Source organism: Paralichthys olivaceus, chromosome 23 (genome assembly GCF_024713975.1).
Source record: "Paralichthys olivaceus isolate ysfri-2021 chromosome 23, ASM2471397v2, whole genome shotgun sequence".
In the NCBI taxonomy this organism is placed as follows: domain Eukaryota; kingdom Metazoa; phylum Chordata; class Actinopteri; order Pleuronectiformes; family Paralichthyidae; genus Paralichthys; species Paralichthys olivaceus.
This window is the reverse complement of record NC_091115.1, coordinates 16173253-16198721: the sequence shown is the minus strand read 5'-3', so window position 1 is coordinate 16198721 and position 25469 is coordinate 16173253. Positions and strand designations below refer to the sequence as shown.

Genomic DNA, 25469 nt, shown 5'->3' with positions numbered 1-25469 from the left:
TAAAACAGGAAATGGACAGAGAACAACCAAACAGAGCATGAATCCAAACACAAGGGAATGAAGGCTAATGTCCACAAAACAAATAGTGCAATCAGAATCACCCAGAATTGTGAAGAAAACTGATTTGTGGTAATATCGCCCCACACACACACACACACACACACACACACACACAGGAGCTGAATTGGATCCAGGTGGTGACTGCAGGTTTGATTCACCATGTATGAAAAGGGAGATGTGGCAGCTGGAGAGAGGAGAGAGAGAGAGAGGACACACACACATACACACATCCCTAACCTTAATCTAAACCCAAAGCCAAGTCTTAATTCTTAAACAGCCCATTGAAAAAGTGAGGACCGGTCAAAATGTCCTCACTTTCCAAAAATGTCCTCACTCTGTAAGGTCTATGCTTAGAATGGTCATCACACACACACACACACACACACACACACACACACACACACACACAAAGCCATTAGACCATAAGAGTGTTACCACTGGTTCATGAGCTCTAACTGGTAAGAACTGGTCTCCATGTGGGGTCTTGAATTGTTATAAACTAAAATCACATTACGAGGTTGAGACCCTGAAAACAGTAAGTGGTACACATAATGGCTGCATGAATATTTTCTTGGCATGAAAACAGTTGATTTCACACATCTGAACATGAGAAAGAGTCAAACTCAACATGAACACAACAGGAGGGTTAAAGCCTCAACTGTACCGTGTTGTGTTCAGGGAGTGTGGTATTTTGTGTTTTCCATTATTTCCATGTTCTCGTCAGTTCAGTTTTTTACAGTAGAAGTTAAAGATAAAGTCCTTTGACACAACAATGTCTCTGTCACTGTTACTGACGTGGGGTCGGGTGCTGAGGCCCTCGGGGTCTTTATCCTGACAAGCCTTTATTATCTGAAGTGTGTAAAACCTCTGAAATATTGCTGCGTGTCCCTCTAACAGTGTGAGTCTCTTGCAGATCATCAGCAGCCTTCTGCCTCAGTGCCGCTCCTCCTTCCCTCCACACAGCTGAGGGTGGGAGCCTCCTCTGCTCTGTTGACAGGTAACAGCAGCAGCACAGTTACAACAATCACCAACAACCACCAGGTCTGGGGACAAGGGTTTTAATTTGCCATTTCCTTCTCAATTGATTGGAGTGTTTGCACCAAATTTGAACACGGTTGTGGCAGGTCTGGTGGGTCCTGAGTTCTCACAACTTGTGGGTTGTGTGGGGGGGCATTAATGAGATAGTCCAGAATGAATGGTGGCCCATGGAGCTATAGCCCCAAACATAAAGCTTATGTTCTAAAAATGAAATCCTGCTCATTTTGGTGAGCAGGTGGACCCAGACAGAGGAGCGAGGTGGATTCAATCCAAAACACTAAATATATTGAAAATGAATTAAACTAAGGGGCAGGCACAACAGGAAACAGTTCAAATCTTAGCTACAGCCACTTACTTTAGCAGATAAGTTCCACCAGAAGTGCCACAACCACAAGAGCTGCTGTTACAGCCAGACCTCACTGCATTGGTTGCAGTATTTGTGTATGAATTGATTTAGTACAGCATCAGGGCTTCTCTTAGAAAAGTTGATGTTCAACTGATATTGTCATATATTGCTTGAATCACACAGGAAGCCCGTTCTGTCACAGAGAGACATTTTATTCATAGAGTCACACTCGCTGTGAGGTGCATGAAAAGGTCATCACCGACATCTAGAAGCAACCGTGCAATCTTTGTTAGAGCTGGTAACCATGACAACACGTCGCATGTAACGGTGTTTTTGTCACTGCACGTGAATGTTTGATTGCATTTCCGATCAAGTAATGCAGTAGCCTCAAAAGAACATATTCATATTTGCTCAACCCTGACGTCTACATCCTGTTTCCAGCAGCAGTTTGTTGATGCTCTGGATCACTGACTTAGTCCACTCAGCAGACGCCCGCCGTGAGTGCCTCCTGTCCTGGTTTTCCTCCGTCCTCCCCTTGATCCGCCTAACACACTCTGTCCAGGGGACCTCGGACTGACCCACAATGCCTCTGCAGGGTGTGCCTGGCTCACACTTGTTAGCAATACCATGACACTTGATACTTCCAGCCGAGCCACATACTGACCAGAGCCACAAGTTCCTATTTATCTGTGCATTTATTCATTTATTTTTGTCACTTACAGTGTTTTTTTTGTGTGTCCCAACATGTGTATATCTGTGTATTACAAACATATGACACCATACAGGTGTGTGAAGCTTTAAAAGGTGGTGCAGCTATGAAAGTTTTAGCTTTGGGTGCTTTTCAACCTCTATACAGATCATTATACTCTATTTCTTTGTGTCACATGCATCGATCATGACTCTTCACCTCAAAAAGAAGATAAGCACAAAGTGAAGTGATGTAAATGTGTTGTGTGTCTGTTCGTGCATCATGTCAAACACTGCTGGCACTGCAGCAGTCATCATGTCCCCTTTGTTCAGCTGCCGGAGGTTGGATGGTGCAGTCGCGGAGTCAGACTCGGGACTCTGGGTGTACCAGTGGGTATGAGGTGGAGTCTGGGGAGAAAAATCACGTGTTGGGTTTGAACATAACTCAACATCCGGCTCTTAGAAACCTCAAACTGCAGCCAGATTCCTTTGTTTAAATCTCTGCTCTTACTCTGACAAAGCACAGGGCTGATGGACACACACTGCACAGCACTGAACTACAGGGTGATGGTGTTACATCAAATTCACCCTCATAATCCCACGTTCCACTTCGTCTCTGAGGGTCCAAGTGACGGCTTGAACACTACCTGAAGTCACAAAGAAGAATTTCCATGATTTCATGATTCTAAGATGAATCAGCTATCATGAGTAATATTGTTGCAGTATATCTTTGCTTCCTGCCGTTCCAATGACAAATAAACCACGCATACTCACGTTTGCATTCTTTCTTCTCCACATATGTCAAATGTGTGATTTCATCCACAGACTTAAATTCAGTGCCTTGGGTTTGGTTTAACACTGATTCCTTCCAGCAAAGGCTACAAGGTCGGAGTGGAGCTGAGGATGAGCAGGCAGCAGAAGGGTGACTGGATGTGTTTCTTGTCAAGTCTCAATAGAGCGAAGATCATACAAGCTAAAACAAAGATCAACAGCACTAGTCGTCTCTAAATTTGAATAATTATTTCCTGACCATGAATTAGAAGGTAACATGTCTGGTTTGTTGGTCCTGGAATTCTTTGGTTTTAGGAGAAGTTAATAGGAGATGATGGACAGTTTGGTTCGTAGATGAAATGTGTCTGAAAGAATGTGTAAGAAATCTGAACCACAGAGTAATATAGATTAAAATGTGTCCTCTGTTCCTCTCTCAGCTGTGAGGAGGAAGAAGAAGGGTTCAGTTTCAGTAGCTCTCACTGCTTGTGGATCTAATCTTTTTACCACTAGAGGGTGCAAATGCATGAGGATGAGTGACTCATCGCACCAAATGTAAGGTGGGATCCAATCCTCTAAGTTTTCTATAACCAGTGCTGGAGAAAGTTATATCAAACAGTTTACTTAAAACTTAAAAGTACCAGCATCACTGCTGAGAAGTCTCATAACATGGCGTTTGAAACAACTCCTGTCATGAAATAAGAGAATGTCATTCTACAGTTTTCATATCCCATCATCCCCTCTTATCTCTGGGGATAAAGTCTGTGAGGGTTATTATTATTATTATTATTATGAAGGGCAGTTTAGTTTCAGTCGAGCACAAAATCTTATTAAAGATTGACCTGAAAGAAAATACAACTCCCATGACTCCTTTGCGCGTCTCGTCAGCCCTGACGTCACGCTGTCTGCAGCAGTGCCTACAGCCTGTTGATTTTGGTTCCTGCTAGTGTTGTTTCTGGGGGGAGTCTCCGGCTAACTCATGACATCATGCATGTCTTTGGACTGAGAGGAAACTGGAGCATTCAGAGGGAACACAGGATATTCACGCCTTTCTCTTTTTAGCTCCAATTCAGACAGATGTAGTGTGAGTGCGTGCCAGCTTTGTAGGGCACCACACTGATCACACCGGGTGGCTGAAGTGCAGGCCCTGTTTTAGAAACAGTGACATGTAAGACTACTCTATTTAGTTCACCCAAAAATCCGTCAGTACTATTTGCTCATTGTCACATAATTTCTGCTGCTTGATCTCAGGGAGGAACGATTATGAAATTATTAAACCAATAGACTACAGACTAGATGAGAAACCACTATGCATTTTGAACTATTCCTTATACCTTAGTCCATCTACACTGTGGAACATTAACATGACTTGATCAGGAGCAGTTTGTAGGTATTACTGGTCACACAGGCAGCCTGCATGAATGTAAAAGATAGATGAGGCAAACATGGTTTTTCAGTTATTTCTTGAACATTTATTTAATCAAAATACTTCAGACCTGAATTTGACAATGCATCCTTGTTAATTTTTCACCTTAGATAAAAAAAAATGCAAATGATTCTCTTCCATATCAAAACCAATCAGATAAACTCATGTTGAGTGTCATGAGAGTGTGTGTGTGTGTGTGTGTGTGTGTGTGTGTGCGTGCTGCTTCACCATCCCTGTTGTTTGCTTCTTTTCTGCGTGAGAAGCAGCAAGAACATTATTCCTCACTCTAGAGCTCTGAAGAAACCCTGCAATGAATAGTGATGAAAATGAAAAGTATTACATAAACTGTATTGCTCTTTGAAATATTTGCAAAATGCATCAAGCATTAGCTGCAGATGTACGAGGGGCAATACAAACACAACTCATCCTAGGCCTCTCACATACACACATTTATTCTACCCAGATTAGACCACTGAGGAATCAGATTAATTTTAGATAAAGTTTGTAATGAGGACTGTGGATTCTTCCCCCGTCTCTTTCACCAGAGGTAAAGATAAGAGGGAATCTTTAAACCGTAGAATGAACAGGAGGAGCAGTCACAGCACGCAGAAACTACTACAGTGTTTCAGTGAGAGGAGTATTTTAAGACTACATCTCAAATGTCCTCACTATCTGAGAATATGAGGCCCCAGCAGCAGGAAGACAAAGAAACGATTCCTCTCTGAGGTGCAGGGGTGTGCGTGTGTGTTTGTTTGTGCCAATTAAAGTCAAACTAAAAATGAGTGGCAGCTGCAGCTTCCTGTTTATATGTAAACATTGTTGGGGAAAAAAAAAAAATAAGAAGCTAAACCTGAGCAGTCAGATGGACGTTAATCTTTTAGCATCTGGAGAGGTCTGTTTCTATGGTAACCGAGCATGTTGCCATAAAAATACAGTTGAATGAATCGTTGAGGTCATGAATGAAATTGATGTCCTGATATTTATCCTAATGGTTTTTGTTGACCTCCCAACCTTCACTGTAGACAGAACCTTCAGAATATCAAATCCAGATTTCATCATCATGAACAGGAATGTTTGCGTGTCTTAGATTTGTTGCTTGGTGTCTGTCTGCATGGCTACTACATGTTTTCAATATATCCCCAGAGATATGATTTTTCATAAGGAAGTTAAATCATGTGCAGTTTGCAAATGATGGGTGATGGCAGTTTTCAAATGTGCTGCGATGACTTGAGTGTCAGAAAATGAGCAAAATGTGTGTCAACTAAAACGTATTTAATTATATATTCAACATTAGAAATACCTCGGTGTGGTTGTATGAGACAAAGTACATGTTTTGTGAAGCCATCATAACATTTTGGCCTTGGACCACCTAATGTTTTTTGCAGCAGCAGAACAAAGTTAGACATTTGTGTCTAGGCTCCGACTTCAGAGCACGCAGGTGGATGCTGGGGTGGATGGGCTGAATCGACAGATATATCTTTGAAGGAATTCCCTCAAGGTGTTTCTGAGCTGTTGCATTCACAAGACCAAAAACATGTTTTGTGAGGTCATAGGGAATTTTACTTTGACCTTTGACCACCAAATTCTAATCAGCTCATCCGTGAGTCAAAATGAATGTTTGTAACAGATTTTAGGGAATTCAGGTTCACAGGAATGGGATGGAGGGACAACCTAAAAAACATAATGCCTTCAGCCACTGGCCCTTTGCCAGGTTTGGAAGGATAACCTCTGCCACATAAAAGTCAGTATGCGAATGACAACTTGTTGTCTGTGGCTCTGAAGGTGCTTTGTCTACAGGAAATAACTCTTATTATGTCACTGTAATGTCATCAAGGTTATGCTTGGAAATTCGATCTAAGTCTCCAAATTGCAGAAGGAGACGTGTTATAATCTGTGAAACATAGGATCCAGAATTTTTGGCTGTTGCATACTAAAGAAAAAATGTCTTTCATTTTAACCATCCTAACATGTAACCAGTCTCCCAACTATAATTCATTATAGACAATACGGTTGTGAACTAAAAAAAACATGATTTACCAGTGGGGAATGAAAATGTGAGTAATGTTACTTCCTGGCAGTGACATATATCTGATTGTTTTCATGGTTTCTGTCTCTGAGGGATGCAGACTTTCTCTAATATTCAGAACCAGGTCTTAAAATCTCAATGCCAAAGAGAAGCTGCCTCTGCTCAGTGAATGTTTCAAAAGATATCAAAGCATTTTCTTAAATTGCCATCGGAATCTCACACTCCTGTTATTGTAACGAAGCTACGCTCTGTGCACATAGAAGGAATTCTTTGGCTTTGGTGTTAAACTGTGTGCATGTCACTGGCTATGTTATCTGTGGGGAGACGCCTGCAGATGGTGATTGATTGCTTCGCCCGGCCCGGTCCAGACAATCTCAATTAGGGTTCTACGTGAGGAGATTGCACTCAGCCTCTCTAGGAGACAGCACCCAGCGTCACCCTATCGTCGCCCCACCATCACGGGCGTCTGTAAATATTCGTCAGGTGAGAGGCGGCGAGGGCGGTGACGACCTGCTGCTGCTGCCTTCAGAGCCGCTGCTGATTGTCTTCTATTCATCCTCCAGCTCTCTGCTCCCCTCTGGATCTCTCCTAGCTCAGAGAGCAACTTCACTTCTCTTAAAACTGAGGCTTTGTTCTGTTTCCCTGACGATGTTTTCCTTCCTCTCCATTGCAGACAGACTGTGGCTGATTCTTTAAATGTTTCCTGACAGGAGTCAAGGAACCCACTTTTGTAAATGGTAATTTCAATCCATGCAACATCCTTTTAGTGTTATTCTAATTATTGAACACACATATCAGGCTAACCACTTTTAATGTGATGGCTGGCTCTCTGGTGAGGTGTCTGATGTCAGATGGTAGTGATGACGAGGACAGATATCACTAATACTTAGATTGGAGCAGCCAGGCAAAGTGGCAAAGTGGATATGAATAAGAAAGCTCTGTTGGTGTCATTTCTCATACGACACAGCAGGGTTTTGTGAGCGGAGATGGTGCAGCCAGCTGATGTGACAGATCCCATTTTAGACTATTTGTACTGTCAAAGCTCTGCAGTGTCAAAGAGAGCTGGTATCACTGTGCAGATAGCGTTAGCAGATAACACTGAATTTGGGGACATGGCTGTGATAGTGACTGTCAGAGAGGCTCACACAGCACTGGTTTATCATTGAACTATATTTTGTACAGTTTTGAAATGATAACGGTAAATAGACTATATTTATAGCACTTTTCCAGTCTTACAATCACATAAAGCTTTTTACAGTACAAGTCACATTGACACACACTTTTTCTATCACACACTATTCATAGACTGTTGGCAAAGCTGTCAGGGGCAACTTCGGGTTCAGTAGCTTGCCCAAGGACACTTCGGTAGAATCCTCTGACCTTCTGGGTATAGTGGAGAACCCTCTCTACCTCCTAAGCCACAGCTACCCTCTTTACTGTATCCACCCCCTATTCAAACATGGTTCCAAAAAGGTTCAGCAGCATTTGTTCTTCTGATATTTAGCAAGATTTTACAAAATATTGCATACTGAATTTTCTTTGGTTGGTACATACAACATTGTGCTTAAATACAAGAAGCCCAATAAGCAGTAGAATAGAATCACAAAACCCCTCAGAGATAGATGTTATCTTCAGTATATGAGCCTTGTGAATGTAGTATTTGAAAGTGTTTAATTTTTGCGGGTATGACATTTTGTCATATATTCTATTTAAAATATCCTTAGAAAACCCAGAGACCTGAAATATGACCACTAGGTGTCAGTATGGACCCATGATTCAATCTAAGACCAAACAACCTCCAGAGAACCTAAAGACAAACGAGCAGTTCCTCATCCAAGTCTGAAATATCATCCACTGCAGCATGTAAAACAGAATATCAGTCACACGCTGCCATACATGAGAGACAATTATAAAGTAGTTCTATGTAAATGTCTCTCTGTAAGTGACTTCACAGTGAAGCAAGGACAGTGTCCCAATGAAGGGACTGAAATACAGGTGGCTGTCTTTGTCCTGAATATGTAGTTTCTTTAAAATTAAAAGTTGGTTGTGTGAGTAAATGAGGATGTGACGGTGTTTGATCTGTTGAGAAAGTTCTGGTGGGAAACCTTTTTCTGTTGTCCATCCGATTCCTGGTCTTTGTGTGTGTGGTCCAGGTATTCCTCATGGTGTGGGGACCCAAATCTACTTACACCATCACATTATGGTGACATGTCTTCCTAATGGGGACAAAAGCAAGTCCCCACAATGTAAATCATAACATTTTCTGGTGAAGACATGTTTTAAGGTTTAGGTTAAAGGTTCAGTGTGTAGAATTTAGAGACATCTAGAGGTGAAGTGTCATGTTGCAGCTGAATACTAGGTTTTAGTTTGTTCAGTATGGATGACAGTAAAAAACATGGCGGCCTCCACAGAGAGGACCCCCCTCCATGTAAATATAAAGTTTTTAAATATAAAGGGTCCATTCTATGGTAGAGACAACAACAATTCATACAATTTAGATGAAACACACCAGTAAAAACATCACTAGGATTATTTCATATTCAATTTCTGCCAAAAAATCCCTTTCACCTAAATCTTACACACTGAACCTTTAAGCAACTACACTTAATGTTAAGGAAATCAGTGTAAGTCAATGTTATGTCCCCTGTAGTCATGGACATACAACTTTGTGTGTGTGTGTGTAAGGCTGAGCATCCTACAGCCTCTAGGGAGACCACCATACTGAACATCATGTCGGGCTTCAGTCCTGATCTTTTTCATGGTTTGAATATTATAATTAAGACAATTTGAAAACAAAACAGTTAAACCAGAAACTCAGTCATAATTTTACTGTTTACAATTATTTTCTTTTGCGAGTCATCATCTGTCCGACCTGGAGATTTGTCTCCATCCTGTCTCATCATCTGACTGTTTGTGTTTCTTGACCCATACCCTTTCAAATGATCTGGGAAGAGGATGGATGCGGAACAAAATGACGATGACGACTTACCTTTGGACAAAATGTGGCTTTTATTCGGAAGCCTTGGTTTTCTCTTCAGTGTGAAAGGTCAAATTAAAGAAACACAACGGCAGGAGCAGCTACACCCTTTCAGTAAGAAAAGTCACAGCACATCAATGTGAGGCCAACCTCCTCCAATCCTCTGAATTTATTATGTAAAAGTCAGCTGAAATTCATGCATTAAATTTCAAACCGCGGCCCCTCTAAAACTTTTAATAGCCTATCCGATAAGAGGAATGGTGTCGTGGGACCTTCATTAAAGTGAGTTTAAGGGATGGCTCCACCAGGGACAGTCAGACAACCAGGGGACTGATAAACTGGGTGCTCTGCTCTCATTTCATTTAGAGTCAGGTCAGCCTGATGTCCCCTTAGCCTCAAGTGTCCCAGCAGCGCACACAGACACACACACGCAGACACACACAGACACACACACACACACACACACAGAGGAATACAGGTACAAACAGGCATAAGAGGAAATAAAACGCTAAATGAAACTCAAGTGAAAAAGTGGTGTTCACTCAGTGATGAATGACTCCTGGATACAGCAATTTAAAAAACTCATTTCTTCCTGTGTGGTCACTTATAAGTTATGGGTGTAATAATGCGTTGTGGAAAATGTGATGGTTGGCATCTTTAAGCTGCTAACAACAACAAAATCATAATGGCAGTTAAATCCTTAGGGTTTGTTTCATTTTCACATAAAGATCTGAATATATAAAAAATGACACTCTCACTCATTTTATAGGACGTGTCTTGAAAAGTAAATAATGATAATAATTCCAATTGTGAGGAAAAATGCAGTTGTATATTCTGGAGACTGTGTATTTAGTGGTATATCCTATTCTATATCCTATAATATATCAATGTATAATGAGTTTAAAAATCCTATCCATGGCAACCACTTCAAGTCAAATTCACCCATTTACACATCATTCACAGCTGCCCAAGTTTACCATTTTTCAAAGTGAAATCTGATTTGAAATAACTCAGCTCAATATAAACATTACAGCAACGAAATACGACAATATCAACCCTGATCATCACACAATGATCGATACTTTTCTTCAATGGGTAAAATCTTTATTCAAAGCTGCGCACGCATTCATCAGCCCCGCTCACTCTCTTTCTCTCACACTCACACACGGAAACAGTGTGAGCGGACATGTGTAAACTGTAAACTGGGTAAAAACAGGAGAATTTGTATGGAGAGCTGGAGGACGAGGTGGCGGCGCGCTCGGTTTGGCTCGATTCGGTTGGCAGTATGCAGCGTGAGTGATAAAGACACAGAGAGAAGCAGTATATTAATGACAGAGCCAGTAAAAACTCTCAGAAATATATTGTGTATGGTCCAAACATGTATAGAAAGACCCCTAATGAACACCTAAAGTGGATTACCTGACCGCTTTACAGAATTATTCAAACTGAATTTTTATTGGAATGTTTCTGTCCCAAACATTTGATCACTGTATCAGTTCTCTTCCTCTGCTTGCTTGTTGAGCAAGTGTTTACTCTGCGGCAGTCGTTCAGTAGCTGCAGAGGTGTGTCCTGCTGCAGGTGATCATATGTTATATCCTGTGACAACGTTCTAAAATCAACCTTACTCAATTCATAATCGTATTTGTGTTCAAATTCCTGCTAAAGACAAATGGAGCGACGCTTGCGAGCGAGTTCAGGCGGCCAACTCGAGCTGCGCTGCTCAGATCATCTGACACACACTATGTGACATACCATACTCTTATTAGGCCGTCTATTTAAGCAGAGAAAATTCCCCATCACTCCCTTTGCTTGCCCTGCTGCTGCGTCAGTATTGCTGCCAGTTGCTTCAGCCCCTCCACCTGTAGGCTCTGATAGGGGTTATAAGTATTTGCTCATCACTCCCATCATATCTATGTAATCATATCTGGGGGAGTGATTAAGTCGGAGTGTAGACGCCAAACACAAACCTGTTCTACTGCTGCAATAAACATTTGAATGTGAGTTTTCTGACTGTAATTTGGGAATGTATGTGATTAATACAAATTTCTTTGCTGTTGCTGAGCACCCATGTGTGCACAACACCCTGAAGTACCACTGGTTTAGACTCACAACGAGAATGACCTTGAACCATCGTGACCACCAGGACGCATCTCCCTGTAGAGGCTCAGCAGGGATGGTACCTACTTGATTTGTCTACACATAGCTTCAGTGGAACACTTCTATTCGATGTACATTGTGTGTTAAAATGCACATATGTTTGTAACTCAGGCAGTCTGTTAAAAATCTGTAGTCAAGTGTTGGTAACCCTGATGTCAAAGTGATTTTCCCAGATCCAGACACATTATAACATCGTACAAATGTGACATGTGGCCCTTTAACTTTGAGAGATGGCAAAGCTCTTAGGAATTCTTGCAAGTACAAATACACACAGGTGTAATATTCTGCTTTCTGTGTGTGTGCGTTTCACATTAAACTGATAATCATAAAGAAAGAAGTGGTGAAACAAAGTAACAGAAGAGTGTTTGACTTTGCTTTTATTCAGGTAGCAGCATCAGTCAGCACTGTCCTACTTACACACCGCAGCTCGTCCCAGTTCCACACACACACACACGCACACACACACACACACCAGCAAACTGAACAGACATGTACAATCAGAAAAACACACACACACACACACACACACACACACACCTGCATGACTGCACCGAGCCCTTCTGCAGCTCTCCTGTTCAGAGTGAGAGAGTGCTGTCGAGAGAGACAGACAGGGAGAGAGAGAGAGAGAAAAAGATAGAGGGAGAGAGAGGGTGGGGGTGGGGGTACAGGCCTCTAGTTTAACCACACAGTAGAAACCAGTGGCGACGTGTGATGTTTGATGAGCAGATCGAAAGGTCAGGGCTAATTCAAAAATAATGAGCGTGGCTTATTTGTCCATCTAGAAATGATCTCAGCTACTGTTCTCATGAAACTCATCATAGCTCAACTGACTTTTATTGACATGATCAGCCTCTGCACACGCACCTGCACGCACGCACATATTTTCAATGGTGGGCGCAGTGGTGCAGTGGGCAGCGCTCTCTCTGGGTGCTCTAGCTTCCTCCCACAGTCCAAAAATGCAGATTTGATGCTGATTGGAGATTGTAGATTAATTCTACGTGTGAATGTGAGCTTGAATGGTTGCGATACACTGGTGAACTGGATGGATGTATGAATGAATTTTCAGATTGGATCACGAATTGCATCACATTTGTAATGATTCTACTTTTTGAAGATTAGAGTGGGAAGAAATGTGTGAGCAGATTGGATTGCTTTTGGAGAAAAGGTATAAATATATAAAACTCCTGCTTCCTTCTACTCTCCTCAGTGTCACTACCTCAGCAGCTGATTCGTGGAAGTTAAATCTTCAGGGGAGCTCCCTCACATTAAAGAGGAACAAAGACACTCTCCAGTATCTTCAAATGTTCTGTGTGGGTGAGGCAGTGTGCCTGGACCCTGGTTTCTATGTTTAAAAACCAGGACAGATTCGAATCCTATTTATTTCGTTACTTGATCATTTCAATCCCTGTTTCATTTTCTTTCTATAATAAACTTAGTTTAAAGGTTCTTACCTCAACCAAGGTTGTACTTTCATTTCATGTGTCTGCCTGTTAGTGAGCAGGATTACACAAAAACCACTAGATGGATTACCACGAGTGCAGTGGAAGGGTATGGGTCAGGAAAGAAATTATGTGTGAATCTTAATGAGAAACATCCAGACATTGATATTAATTAGATTATAGAATTTGTAATAGATCCAATTAAAAATCTGGATGTAATGGATTTAAATGTGAGGGCTGGCAACTTTTAACTATCACCAACTTGTAGCAAAATGAATAATTTAATTGGATTGTTGGGCTGTGGTTAAAAGTCATGTGCTCGACTGAGTGCAATTTGATTTTTCCACACTGTCACATTTAAAAATAAGATTTTAAAAACCTGTGATATTCCTCCGTGTTGCACTTATTCCTCAAGACTTTGTCCAATAACTTGCTTCATTTATTTTATTAATTATCAGCTCTGTGATGCACTGGCAACTTGTCATGGGAATAACCCCCCCACAACCCAATGTCAGTCCCGTCTAATGAAGTAAAAAAAAATCTATAACCGGGTGTTGTCCTTTTGGCCAATAGAAACACTGTGTTTGAACATAGAGAAGTTCAAACTAGAGGCCAGAGTGAGGAAGAGAGAGTGATAGTGGATCTCCTGAAGAGTTTCAGTTCTCCTTCCTGCCCCCCCCCCCCCCATTTCCTCCTGACAGTGTATGGAGACTCTACTCCCCTGCTCCACCCAGGAGGATGGTAAACACACTGATAAATGATTCTGACTCTTGGAAAGAAAAGTAAACAGTGAGCTCAGTGACTGGTGCTCCGCTGCGTGCTGCTCAGTGTGGCGGGTGGTAGCTTCACAAACCGACAGTGGGTGTGTGTGCAGATCGCGCTGGCATCAATTTAAAATACAGGGGCTGGGGGGGGCCCTCTGCACCAGCTTCTGTCAGATTCGGTTAATTGTAACAAAACACTGGAAACACTCGCTAGCGGCACGCTCAGGCTAACGTGGAGATACCCTGAATATCAACCGCGTGGACGACCTCCTGCCATCCTTGCACTTAACGTCCCTTGTTATACAAGGAGGGGGATTTATTCTGATCGGTATCAGCTATGGAACAAATCAGACAGCAGCAGATGGTCGGCGGACTGGCTGCTCGACTCAATATCTGAGCACGTGTCACTTGTCAGGAGGAGATTTTCCAAATCTGTGCGGACGTGTTTACTGCTCTGTCTTATCTTTGCCGCTTGCCGGCCATTTGCATTTGAGTTGGGGTGCGCTGTCAGTCAGACCACAGCAGCTTTTTGTTACTTCATGGCACTTGGAAGGCATTCCTCTCTGCAGCGTGCAAACAGAATGTTAAGCTCCCGACGCTTCACATCTTCAGCTCTCCTTAAGCTTTTTGCCAAGCACCACCCTGAAGGGACACACGCACAGTAACACCTTTCATCTACCTGCATGTACACACACAAACACACACACACACACACACACACACACACACACACACGTACATACAAACATAATGTTACACAAAGCTCACAACTTCGTCACTGCTCTTACAAATATGGCAAGGCATTAAATGTCTTCTGTCCTTTGCCTGTCATCCAACAGTTTCCACATCTGGAGCTCAGGGCTCATACAGCCAGGGCCCGTGCTCAGCTGGTCCGACCCCTTGCAGCCCCACGCTGAGGGTCCGTTCCTTGTAATCCCTCCACCCCCCCCTCCCTCTCCCCCAACACCCCATCCCCTCCACCACACCCCCAGGCTCCAGAGTGTGTTCAGCAGTTCACAGGGGGTGCGAGGGTCAACAGCGGTGGCTAGCTGTTGTTCTCGGCCGTCATGTACTTAAGGGCGGCGAAGCCGTAGCGCCGCGACATGTTCTGCTGGAACTCCTCCTTCAGGGTCTTGAGACAGACCCGGTACTGCTTATTGGAGCGGAACTTGGTGATGTCGAAGCTGGGTGCATGAGGCATGTGGATCATGTAAGCATTGGGCAGAACCACGAACTCGTACTCCTGCAGCAAGAGAAGAGCAAGAAGAACTGTCAGCCAAAACTGCTGAGTAACAGAAATGTACAGCCCCTTTGATACAAAGAGCACATATGTGGCATCAGTCGTATCAGAACCGGTTAGTATTTCATTAGAAAAAGAGCAAATGGCAAGACTGAGGGCTTTTTTAAGTGTGAAATATGTTTTCACTCTTTCCTGAGCGACGTTGGCACCTGTGAAAAACAGTGATAGACCGATAATCCAGCCTTTCACCTGAGGTATGTTTGCCCTTTTCCAAAGAAAGCTTCCCAGATGGTTCTGTGTAACAAACCATCTGGAGCGTCAGGTTATATTTTCAATGATGAAATAGCACACTGTCTTACAAATAAACATTTAAACAACTCTACCTTGGGCGGTTAAATGCACTTAGGGGTTGTGCATTACTTGTTGTCGTCTTACCTCTTCTGGGATGATCATTTGGTTATTGTGACTCGTGGCAAACTTTATTTATTGTTGTGTAAAGCCCCTTTTCCACTGCATGGTGCCGGCAAAACCCAACTCTACCCAGTTTTTATTTGTTTTCCATTGGGCAAAGGTAGTAGATACTTCCTGGTACCAGTTACCTTTTTAATATCAACACCACCAAGGTTCCAGGTGAGATGAGATTACACCAGAAGGTGATGTGAAAACTCTGCACTCTACAGAGAGAATCACCACTACTGCACCATCATCGTGCAAGAGGGGATGTTCTGAGCAAACCTTGTGCAGCCCTGTTTAATATCTGTTAGCTATTGTACAATGACCACCAGTCAGTATGCAATTCACATTCATCAGTAATATAATATCATATTGTAGATTAGATTATTTGATGCAGTATTTCTCACTCAGTTTTAATCTCAATGCTGCAAATCATTTAAATCATGAGTCTGTCACTGGTTCACAGTTTAAGGCTACAATCACTGACCTATAAACATCTGTCTCGTAGTTTGATCTACATCTTCAACTGCTGCTGCCAGCAGCACTTTGTCTCCAGCTAAATAAATAAATGTAAACATTGAATCTAACAAACAGTAGGAGTTCAGCACTTCAACATCCATTATAGAAATTAAATCCTGCTAAACGAAGTGGTCTAGTAAACTATGCTGAATAAAATGTAACAGTGTTGACTAAACTGTTTTCTAAGACTCCCACTCTTCCACTGGTGCTGTTGTTATTTTCAATAAATGGGCATCGTAATGCTTTGACCGAAATGTGAATCTTCTCGGCTTTCAAACTATTGACTATTCACCAAAACAGCACTGATAAACCGCTTTGCTTCTCTTCGGGAGGAAACAGCGTCAGTAACAGCAGCACCTGACTGTCCTGAGGGAGATGCAGGCGGCGGATGTGGGGCAGCAGAGGCTGATGTGGAGAACAGTGTGAGCGATGTTTACAGTTGTTCCTCAGTCGTGGCCGACGAGGAGGGAGGAGACAGCTTCAACTGCACGTTAAATCAAGCCTGGCAGTCAGACCCCCTGTGCCCCATGCATATAGTTTGGACTCATTTGTATTTGAACTACATTTAACATATTGCAGCTGCTGCAGGTGCATCAAACTCACTATAACACGTCTCTCTGCAAGACTAAGGCTGCACAGGGCCATGAGGTAACTTTCTGACTGATGCATTCTAAGTCAGAGAATTGTTTCAAGAGCCAGTTCTGTAAGGGATAGGCAGAGTCGCTCAGGATGCGGCAGCCAACATTCACTCCACCAGTGATTCTGGTTATGGCCAACTCCCCACAATGTGGACATCTACAAAGCACGAGCATCGTGCTAACTCCCAGGCATCCCAGAAAACCTGTTCCAGAAGAGTCCCATTCCATCTACAACACCACGAAGGATGATGCAGTGCCAGCCTTTTCACTCGAAACAGTCACAGTGGTAGTTCTGATGTGCCAATACGGGGTTTTGTGATCCATCAATGGCACCAATACACTGTGGGAGCACCCACCTGTTCCCAGTATAGGCAGCCATTTCTTCAAACTTCTTCCAGACTGGGATACAAATGTATTCAGCTACCAACAACGTCCCCCCACAGCCGCAGTGAACTCATTGAAACAGCACTTCTTTGATACCCACCATTGTTTGTGTGTATGTGCAGCGTTGAAGATGACACCCTGATTTGTGTGTCATCACTACTGTCACAATGCCACACTGACTGAATATTCTCTGCCTGGTACCAGTGAGTTGAGGTGAGTCAGTGTATGTGGTGGGAAAAAAACAAGTGGGCTTTGTGAGTTTTTGGCTGCTTTAGGATAAAGATGAAGTTATTACTTGTAATAACCTACAATTTGCAAAATGCAACTACAGGCTACTTGATTAAAATTAAAAAAAAGTACCTCCCATGAAATAGAAAACATTAAATCATGGACTAATTAACACAATTTATTATCTAATAATCGCTTTAGTAAAAGTTTCACATTTTGATTATGTCAAAGATGGATAAAGAAAAGTTTTTAAAAATCAACCTCAACTAAAGTGGAAAACTTTCATTACTGATCCACACACCAGTAACTGTAGTGCACAGTACATCAGTGTGCATATCAGTGTTTATCATCACAAACAGACCCTTCCCAGATATGCATGATTAAGAGAAACCATTCCTCCGGATGTATAGTTCATGAGAATAGCTAGATGATGTTCTCCAGCTCAGGAGTGTTCACTTATGATGTTTCTATGTTGAACGAGTACCAATGATCCTGCCCACAGTCAAACCCAGCTGAGTTTGAGGGCAGTGGAAGAGTTACACTACACGCAGCTGGTGCAAAAGCCCGTCGGCTCTTTCGCTAGTCATCCCACTTATCTCAGTAGTAATGAGTGGAGAATGGCTGCTGCTGGAAGAGACTAATGAGAGTACAGTCTGTGGGCTCGAACAGCAAAACAACGAGCTGAAAGAACCTGAAGAGCTCAGTCCACCGGACAGGAAGGAGCATTTATATCAGATTATTTTAGATTTCCTCTTTAAGGTGGTTAGTTATACAGATACACATCTTATTTTGAGGAAACAGCAATCGTATGAACCAGAAACCAAGATTTTTAGCTTAGGGAAAAAATGATTCACGTTGTGGAGGCAAGTGAGGCTGTGAGGCATGATCAGGCGCTCCTTCATAATGAGATGGCATTTAATTGAATAGGTTATGAACAATTAAGCCAAACCTGGCCTTAGGCAGTTTAATAAAGCTTTAATTTTAGATGTGACTTTTCAACAAGGGCATTATAGATCAGACAAGAGCAGAAGTATGAGGTAAGTTTTTCTGATCATCCAACTTATTGTATTTTTGGCCCAGTCTCATTTCATTTGATCTATTTTCTGTGCATTACCAGATTTTAGCACTTCACTTGGCAGCTACAATGTTCTTATTGCTTTTACAAATGTTGGCAAAAATATGGAGAAGAAATGAGCGCTGCAATAAACCGGAGTGATTCTTAAAATGATATTCAATGACAAGGACGCTGTTTATATTTGTAAGGATTTTCATCTTTCCCCCAAAGCCAGAAAACAAAGATACCAGAAGTGCTTCCTGTGGTAAAGCATAAAGTTGATAGATTAACATTTGGAGAACACAGCTTTGGTGTCCAGAGAGCATCCCCTGTGTCTGTGGACAAGAATATATTAACTGGAGTAGAATTTACAACAGCATTGCAAAATACCTGGAGATGAGCCATTGGTTGGATTCTTGTCTTTTGTAAAACGTGAGTAAACTTAGGAATAAACTTAATAACTTGTTCTTTAATCACATTTCTGTGGGGTGTTTTATTTTCCTGATGGTCTGAATTCTTACTTTCTGAGCTTTAGAAATATTTTCCGAGAAATCTGAATAAATTTTCACTATCACAAGTACAACACATTTATGCTTAATATAGATAGATAAGAGTTGGGTACAGTTGTCAGTTACCTGCGCATCCAATTCCATGATGTGAGCCACCTTGTTCCAGCCGAAGCCCACGAAGCGGCGGTCATACTCAGGACTGTCCCGCCTCACCATTACATAGGGCTCAAAGTCTGCCTCCCACTGCACCCTGTAGGGCGTGGTGGCAGTCCGCCATTTGGCAAAGTTAGTCGGTGCGTGGCCTTTGGTCCACACGTGATACCTGGCAGGACAGACAAGAAAAGGTTCTGACTATTGTTGGAGACAGTGTGAACTTTGCTGTTTAGAACGGCATTTCAGTTATGAACCTGTCTTTCTATCACAGGAGTGTTTAAAAATGTAGACTCTATTTGAAGACTTTACCTCACACGGCGGACCAAATGATTTTTGGTGGGAAAAGTCGTGTCTCTGTTGTAACCAGCCCCGAGATTAAAAAAAGTTTTATTGGACTGGCAGATATTACATGGGATGTTACAAAGACATCCACAAAATCTATCTAATCATTTTCTGGATTCAAGATAATGGCAACTGATTCTGCAGTTCAGGGTTTGTGTACCGAGTCAAGATCCACTGAGCAGTGGTGGTGCAGCTTCACGATTCTGTGGACTGAATCCTGCAGCCGGTATTTTCTTACTGTGGTTAAATTACTGCAGCTCACATTTGCAGTTTCAGAAATGAAAGCTACAACCAGCATCACCACAGGCGGAGCAAACAGCCCATTCCAAACAGGCATATTTAGAACGGGCACTGCACTCATGTAGTAAACAAGCGAGCCATCTGAGCTAATGAGAGCTAATGACAGATTGTACATTTGCAACAACATTGTTACAGACTCTAGATATGAAACTAGAGCATGAGACTGTATCAAGTTCAACTACCTGTCACAGACACTTTAACCAAGCAGATAGGGCTTAGAAATAGGTTCACCCCATAGAGCAGCGTGGAGCGAGTCTTCACTCTGAGTGGCAAAGGACTGCTCAACTAGGAGAATCACAGTTGCATGAGGAAGCTTTTTGTATTACGAGAACCACCGCCCTCGTCTGCCAGTCCGACATGGAACACTGAAGTGATGCGTTGGCCAAGACAGGCCCACAGTGTCAAGCGCCTTCTGCACCTCGGAGCAAATCTCATCCACTCCTGGAACCTTGCCACAGAGGCACTTCTTAACTACCTCAGAGACCTTTGCCTCCACCACAGAGGACATTTTGGTTGGGTTTGAGGAATTCCTCAAAGCTTTCCTTCCACCGTCAAATGATACCCTGCTTTCCTTTATCAGCTGCTGGATAGTTTGCTCAAACTTCCATGAGGCAGATTGAATGTTCGGCTTCATGGCCTCCCTGAACTTGCAGGTATCTGCCAACCAGGCATCACTTTGCAGCTTGGTTCGCCTTGGTTTCCTACACAACCTGTGTCCATAGGTGCCTTGTTAGTTGCCACAATGTCGAACACAAACAACCATCCAGTGATCACACTCTCACAAATGTCTTAAAACTGTATCATATTAAGTTTCATTGCATTAAATTAAAATTGTTTTTGTAATTGTCTATTTTTCATGCATGTGCTGTCAGTGGCATTCTAACTGTGTAACTGTCCATCATTTCTAAATTCCTATACACAATTTGCTTTTTATGCTTTATTCTACTGCTATATCTATTGCTAATTCAGCATAATTGCAAATTAGTCTGTTTCAGTATGGTCCTGAGGGTTAAAACCATATTTGAGTTAATGAACGAAGAAAACAATTCATCAATATAATTGAGTGCTGATTTATGCAACCTCTGCTATGCACTCGGATATGCAAAGAGCTGCAGTTCTGTTGAACCTGTAAGATCTTGAACATTGTTGGCGACAGAAACTGAAAAGTGCTTTTACCTGAAGGTGAAGAGTGTACCCATGTCTAGCTGAGACAGCAGCTCAGCCTTAGACTTTGGGTAGGACAGGCGATATCGCAGCGTCTCAAAGGCTGGAACCACCAGAGCTTTCTTGTTGTTGGCCATGTCTAGCTGCACCACTGACTTCCTATAAACACACACACGAAGAAATTGTAACCTAAGCAACGTTACTGTATGTACAGCTCCAAAAACTAGAGTTAGTGCTTTGCGGTTTTACACCTCCATCAACCAGTGAAGTTGCAATTTACATCCATGTCTGTCCAGACACAAGTGTTGGACCCTTTTAACATTTTTTCCCGTCTTACCTGAGATATTCATAGAGGCCATACATGGGTAGGAAGTCGATGTCTGAAAGGAACATGTAGGGTGTGTTGACCTGCCGCATGGCCACGTTACGCAGGAGGTTGACTGGGTAGAACTGTCCCTCTTTGTAGACGATGTGGTAACCTACGTTCCCTCGGCTCATCAGCACTTCAGAGCCCTGAGCGTAACGCAGGAACTGTTGGGCCTCAGCGTCGGACAGGTACAGGGCCAGGCTGATGGGGCCTTCCCAGTGCTTACAGATGGCCTCCAACATCTGGAGCCTGCAGCCGATAGGACAGAGGGTGTGTGACATCAAACATGTATTACTATCCTCCACTATGCATTGGATCAGAGTCAATTTCTTCCCATTTTTTTTTTTTTGGGGGGTGGGGATGTGAGACAATAATGTTTGTGCAAAACAACTTGGGGAAAACTAATGCTAACAAGATATTAATTTACAACCCATACCAGCTTAAGGGTTCATTGATACACTATAGACAGATTTTGGTTTGTTTTAACATGTAGGCCTACTGAGTTTCTATTAATCAGTAACTGTACATTAATTACAACAAATAGTCCTTTGAATGTACAAATGAGCCGCTTGCGAATAGCAGAAAAGGCAAAATTAAAAATGGTAGTTCTCAAAATCAACTCTGAGCAGTTCCAAATTGTTTGTTTAGAGTTTGGAAGTGAGATATGTGAGATATGTACTAGTCAGAAATTTGATTTATTTTGTGAAGATATGGAAACAATGAATTACTCAGCCTTAAAATTGATATGTAAATCAGAGTACTTATGTATTTATTTTATATTTCTTCAGTGAAAGAAACTTTCAGACAGCCTCTTACAGGAATACTTGGCTTTTGTTAATTAACCAATATTTACGAACTGTTTTGGTGAGTCTGACACACAATACTCAATAACCATCTAAAGTATTTACTGAGTCCGATACCATCTTTCTGTATTTAAGATACTGAAGTGTCTCCTGCTTGATTTGTAAAACCATGTTTTGTTAATCTCATTTCCTTCCAAACTACAGTTTATAATATGGTATTCTATCTAAAGGTGAGATTGTGTAATTTGCTCAGTGTCTGACACTGATTTGGATCTGGGATAGGCCCATGGTGGCTCCGGGGTCTCATTAAAATAAGATGAAGTCTATAGTCAGCTAGGAGCCCCTAGAGGCAGCCATATTTATTATACATACACCACAATAATATATTGCAGAACAGAAGACATAACAAACTGACAGTATTAAATAGGGGCTTAAATTATGTTTGTCCTGAGGGTGACTTAAAATCAAGCGGCAACATCCCGGGCTGAGCGCTGAGGCCAATACGGAAGTGCAAATAACTGCAGTTCACTGGGTGGCCACTTGAGGCTGGCTCCAAGAGGGAGTCAATTCCCATTGACTCCCATGTTAAAAAGCCCGACTTTAGAGCAGAATTAAACGTGTTTACAGCCTGGTTCAAAAAACGAGTTTAGTCTCAATCAGTAAGTTCTTCCTCCATGACAACTCTGGGGGGGGTGAATTTTTTTCTAACTCGCTCGTTTGGATAATACAGAGGTTTGAAATTATGAATAATTATCACTTGATTGACACGTGACGTCACCGTTAGCTCGTCACTCTGGCTGTTAGCCTGCGGTCTGCTCGGCTTCACCTGAGCTAACAGGCTAATCCCCGTCACCGAGCACGAGTCTGTGGAGGAGTTTTCACTCACATGTGAATATCATCGTCTGTTGTTCGGCTGATTGTCCCGACGGAGAAGTGGAAGACGTCTGTGCTGCAGTGTCTGTGGTGAGTAAAGTACTGTCTTTGATTTACGTGTCAGTAGTGATGAGCAGGTATCATTGTGTCTGTACCTGGCTGGTTAGCTTAGCTCCGCTAACCTCCAGGCAAGATACCAGCAGTAACGGCGATGCTAACGGGAGGGACGGGGGTTATTAACCCGTCATGAAGCGTCCACACAGCGGAGAGAGGAGCGTTAGAGTTCATGGTGATAAATCTTTTAAACTGAAGGCGACTGTGTGTTTAGTGAATATCATCAAGTTAGATATTTAACGTTATGTAAAGTTGTTCAGCTCGCCAACCCATTTGGCTTGACTACGTTACTGTGAGTAACTTCAGTATTAATGTTTTATTAGATTATTGTTTGAGAAATAACGTTAGTGCAGCTGCTGCAGTGTGAAACTTATTGAGCTGAACTTTATTTATGAATGAACAGTTTACCTACCAGGTATAGACCTGTTTTCATAACTTACTAACAATTAAAGCACATTATTGCACATGATGCATTACATTATATATGCAATACTTTTAATGTGAAAGAACTCCATACTGCACATTCATTGTAGTACACTGTTTAATCCCAAACCATATTCAGATACATACTTAAATATCCACAGAATATAAGGACACAGACTTTGTTTGAAAGTAACACGTATCTCTGCAATAATGCCATACTTTTATGTTTCCTGTCATTTTATTAGGGACGGAGGAACCTGAGGGACACAGCTGTGCTGACCGTGTTCTGTCTCTTATGTCAAAAAAGAAAAGACAACACTTTTTATCTAAGGTTTATTAAATCAGAAAGTAAAAGATGAACATTGTTGTGATAGTGTTAATTTTACCAACCATAATGGACATAGAAATTGACTCAATATTATTATCATGTTGACCAGCCTGAAGCTGCCGATCTCCACCATGTTGCTGCTGCCACAGTGGATTCTGAGGACATCAGGTGTTGCAGTGCTTCATGAAATGAAAAAAGTCATGTTAAAGGATGTTTTATGCTAAAATCATTGTCACATCTGTAGATATTAAGGAACAGAGGAGAAACACGATTAATTACAGATTCTATACAATACAATAATTACAATAATTTTGACACATGTAATATCAGCTGTGTTAAGCAGCCAAGACGGGTACTTACAGTTTATTCTGTGTTCAGCAGGTGGAAGCACCACAGATTTCAGCCAAACTGATGTACTAAAAGAAATAAACATTGTATAAATATATAAAATGTCTTTCTACCACATCTGTAATATTCAAGGGTGATAATCTCTCACAGTGCTGTTGATAACAGTCCACTTCAAGTCCCTCAACTTCTCGCAGTGTTAAAACAGATACATATATAATAAATATGAGCACTGTTTACAACAGTGGTGTGTGGAGATTATAATCACATCTAAACTGTCATATAATTACACATCTGCACTGAGGCTAATTCACTGTGAATCCATAACAGGCTAAAAAAGAGGTTGTAATAGTAATGGCGGTTATACAAGTCTGTATCACATGCAGCTTATTAATATTAACTTATTAAAATTACAATCAAATGACAAAACACAACTCTTTACTAAAGCTAGTTAACTTGCTTCAAACTTCATTAGATGTGTTAAATAAACGGTGAATTACCACAATAACATCACAAACCACTTGAGGCCTGTGAGTATATGTAAGTATATGTGGTATGATTATGATAATAAATAAATCAATAGGTTTTGATGTTGTAAAGTTTCAGGGTAACTTACCTCTGTTCGGTTCGATGTTACGACCGCGACCATCCCGGAGCAACAACACCGCAGCGCTAGCCGGTTAGCAGTCGCGGGTAGCATTTAGCCTAGCTCCTTAGCCTGAGCTAACCAGGAAACGATAAGCTCTGTGGGCGTGGCTCGGTTGTCAGTCTTCACTCGGCCCGCCTAGCGTCCACTCGCGCGCCGCCTTTTTGCCCATTTATGGGTTAGCCCGGAACTAGGAGGAGTCAGGCCCCGGCAAGATGGCGCCGGGTGAAACGCCCACTACGAGCCTCATTTTCACTCTACAGAAACCAACGGGTGACGTCACGGACACTACGTCCATCTTTATATACAGTCTATGCTTAAAATACTATTTAAATCTAAATGTTTATCAACCTGGGAGCATGAAAGAATTTGCATTACATAATTATCTTGTGTAGTGTTTTACATTGTGTGGCACATCAGAAATGCTTGTGGGGTACCTATAATAAAAAGTGCTCATCCTCAGAGGAACATGTGCCAAACAAATTTCGAGCAAACTGAACCTCAGCAGAACATAAAATGGATGGGATAGCCAAAGTTATTAGTGTCCATCCCTTCACTTGAAAGAAAAGCATTTTATTCTGTTGGTTTCATGATTTAATGTAAGTTACAGTTCCCACAGATGAACAATACATTTTCTGTATAATATCTAGATGAAATGATCCCAATGAAACATTTGAATGAAAGACAAGATTTAAAGATATTGCCTTAAAGTGACCACGGTATGAAAACACATCCAAAGGAGCAATATGTCTATTTATGTTTTTCTTTTCACTGGTTTTGTATTAGCAGGAATTTCCAATTAGTAGTGATAAATGTACTTCTCTCCACTCCAATAACTCTTCACTCTCACTTCAGTGACTGCTGTACAGATTTGATTCTTTGAGCCAGCAATTTAACA

At 41.9% G+C, this 25469-nt stretch overlaps 2 protein-coding genes and 1 long non-coding RNA gene across 5 annotated transcripts in view; 1 reads left to right on the top strand and 2 right to left on the bottom strand.

Moving 5' to 3' along the window:
- LOC109637559 (protein bicaudal D homolog 1-like) overlaps positions 1 to 2904 on the top strand; it is a 39315-nt gene extending 36411 nt beyond the window's left edge. For 2 of the 3 annotated variants that reach the window (XM_069519366.1, XM_069519368.1), the window contains 2 exons: positions 974 to 1057; positions 1886 to 2904. In XM_069519366.1, the coding sequence (XP_069375467.1) occupies positions 974 to 1027 (54 nt within the window). In that variant the 3' untranslated portion in view covers positions 1028 to 1057; positions 1886 to 2904. The remainder of the gene's footprint in view (positions 1 to 973; positions 1058 to 1885) is intronic. The other variant, XM_069519367.1, reaches the window with a different exon arrangement.
- Positions 2905 to 11836: 8932 nt separating this feature from the next.
- large1 (LARGE xylosyl- and glucuronyltransferase 1) overlaps positions 11837 to 25469 on the bottom strand; it is a 97943-nt gene continuing 84310 nt past the window's right edge. The window contains exons 12-15 of the mRNA XM_069519691.1: positions 21010 to 21288; positions 20685 to 20831; positions 18840 to 19035; positions 11837 to 14931 (exon numbers count right to left, since the gene is read on the bottom strand). Coding sequence (XP_069375792.1) covers positions 14734 to 14931; positions 18840 to 19035; positions 20685 to 20831; positions 21010 to 21288 — 820 coding nt within the window. The 3' untranslated portion in view covers positions 11837 to 14733. The remainder of the gene's footprint in view (positions 14932 to 18839; positions 19036 to 20684; positions 20832 to 21009; positions 21289 to 25469) is intronic.
- Positions 23353 to 24682, bottom strand: LOC138406759 (uncharacterized). Its single transcript, XR_011240132.1, has 3 exons — positions 24542 to 24682; positions 23941 to 23996; positions 23353 to 23759 (listed from the first exon to the last, which is right to left on the bottom strand). It is a non-coding gene; the product is annotated as an uncharacterized lncRNA (long non-coding RNA).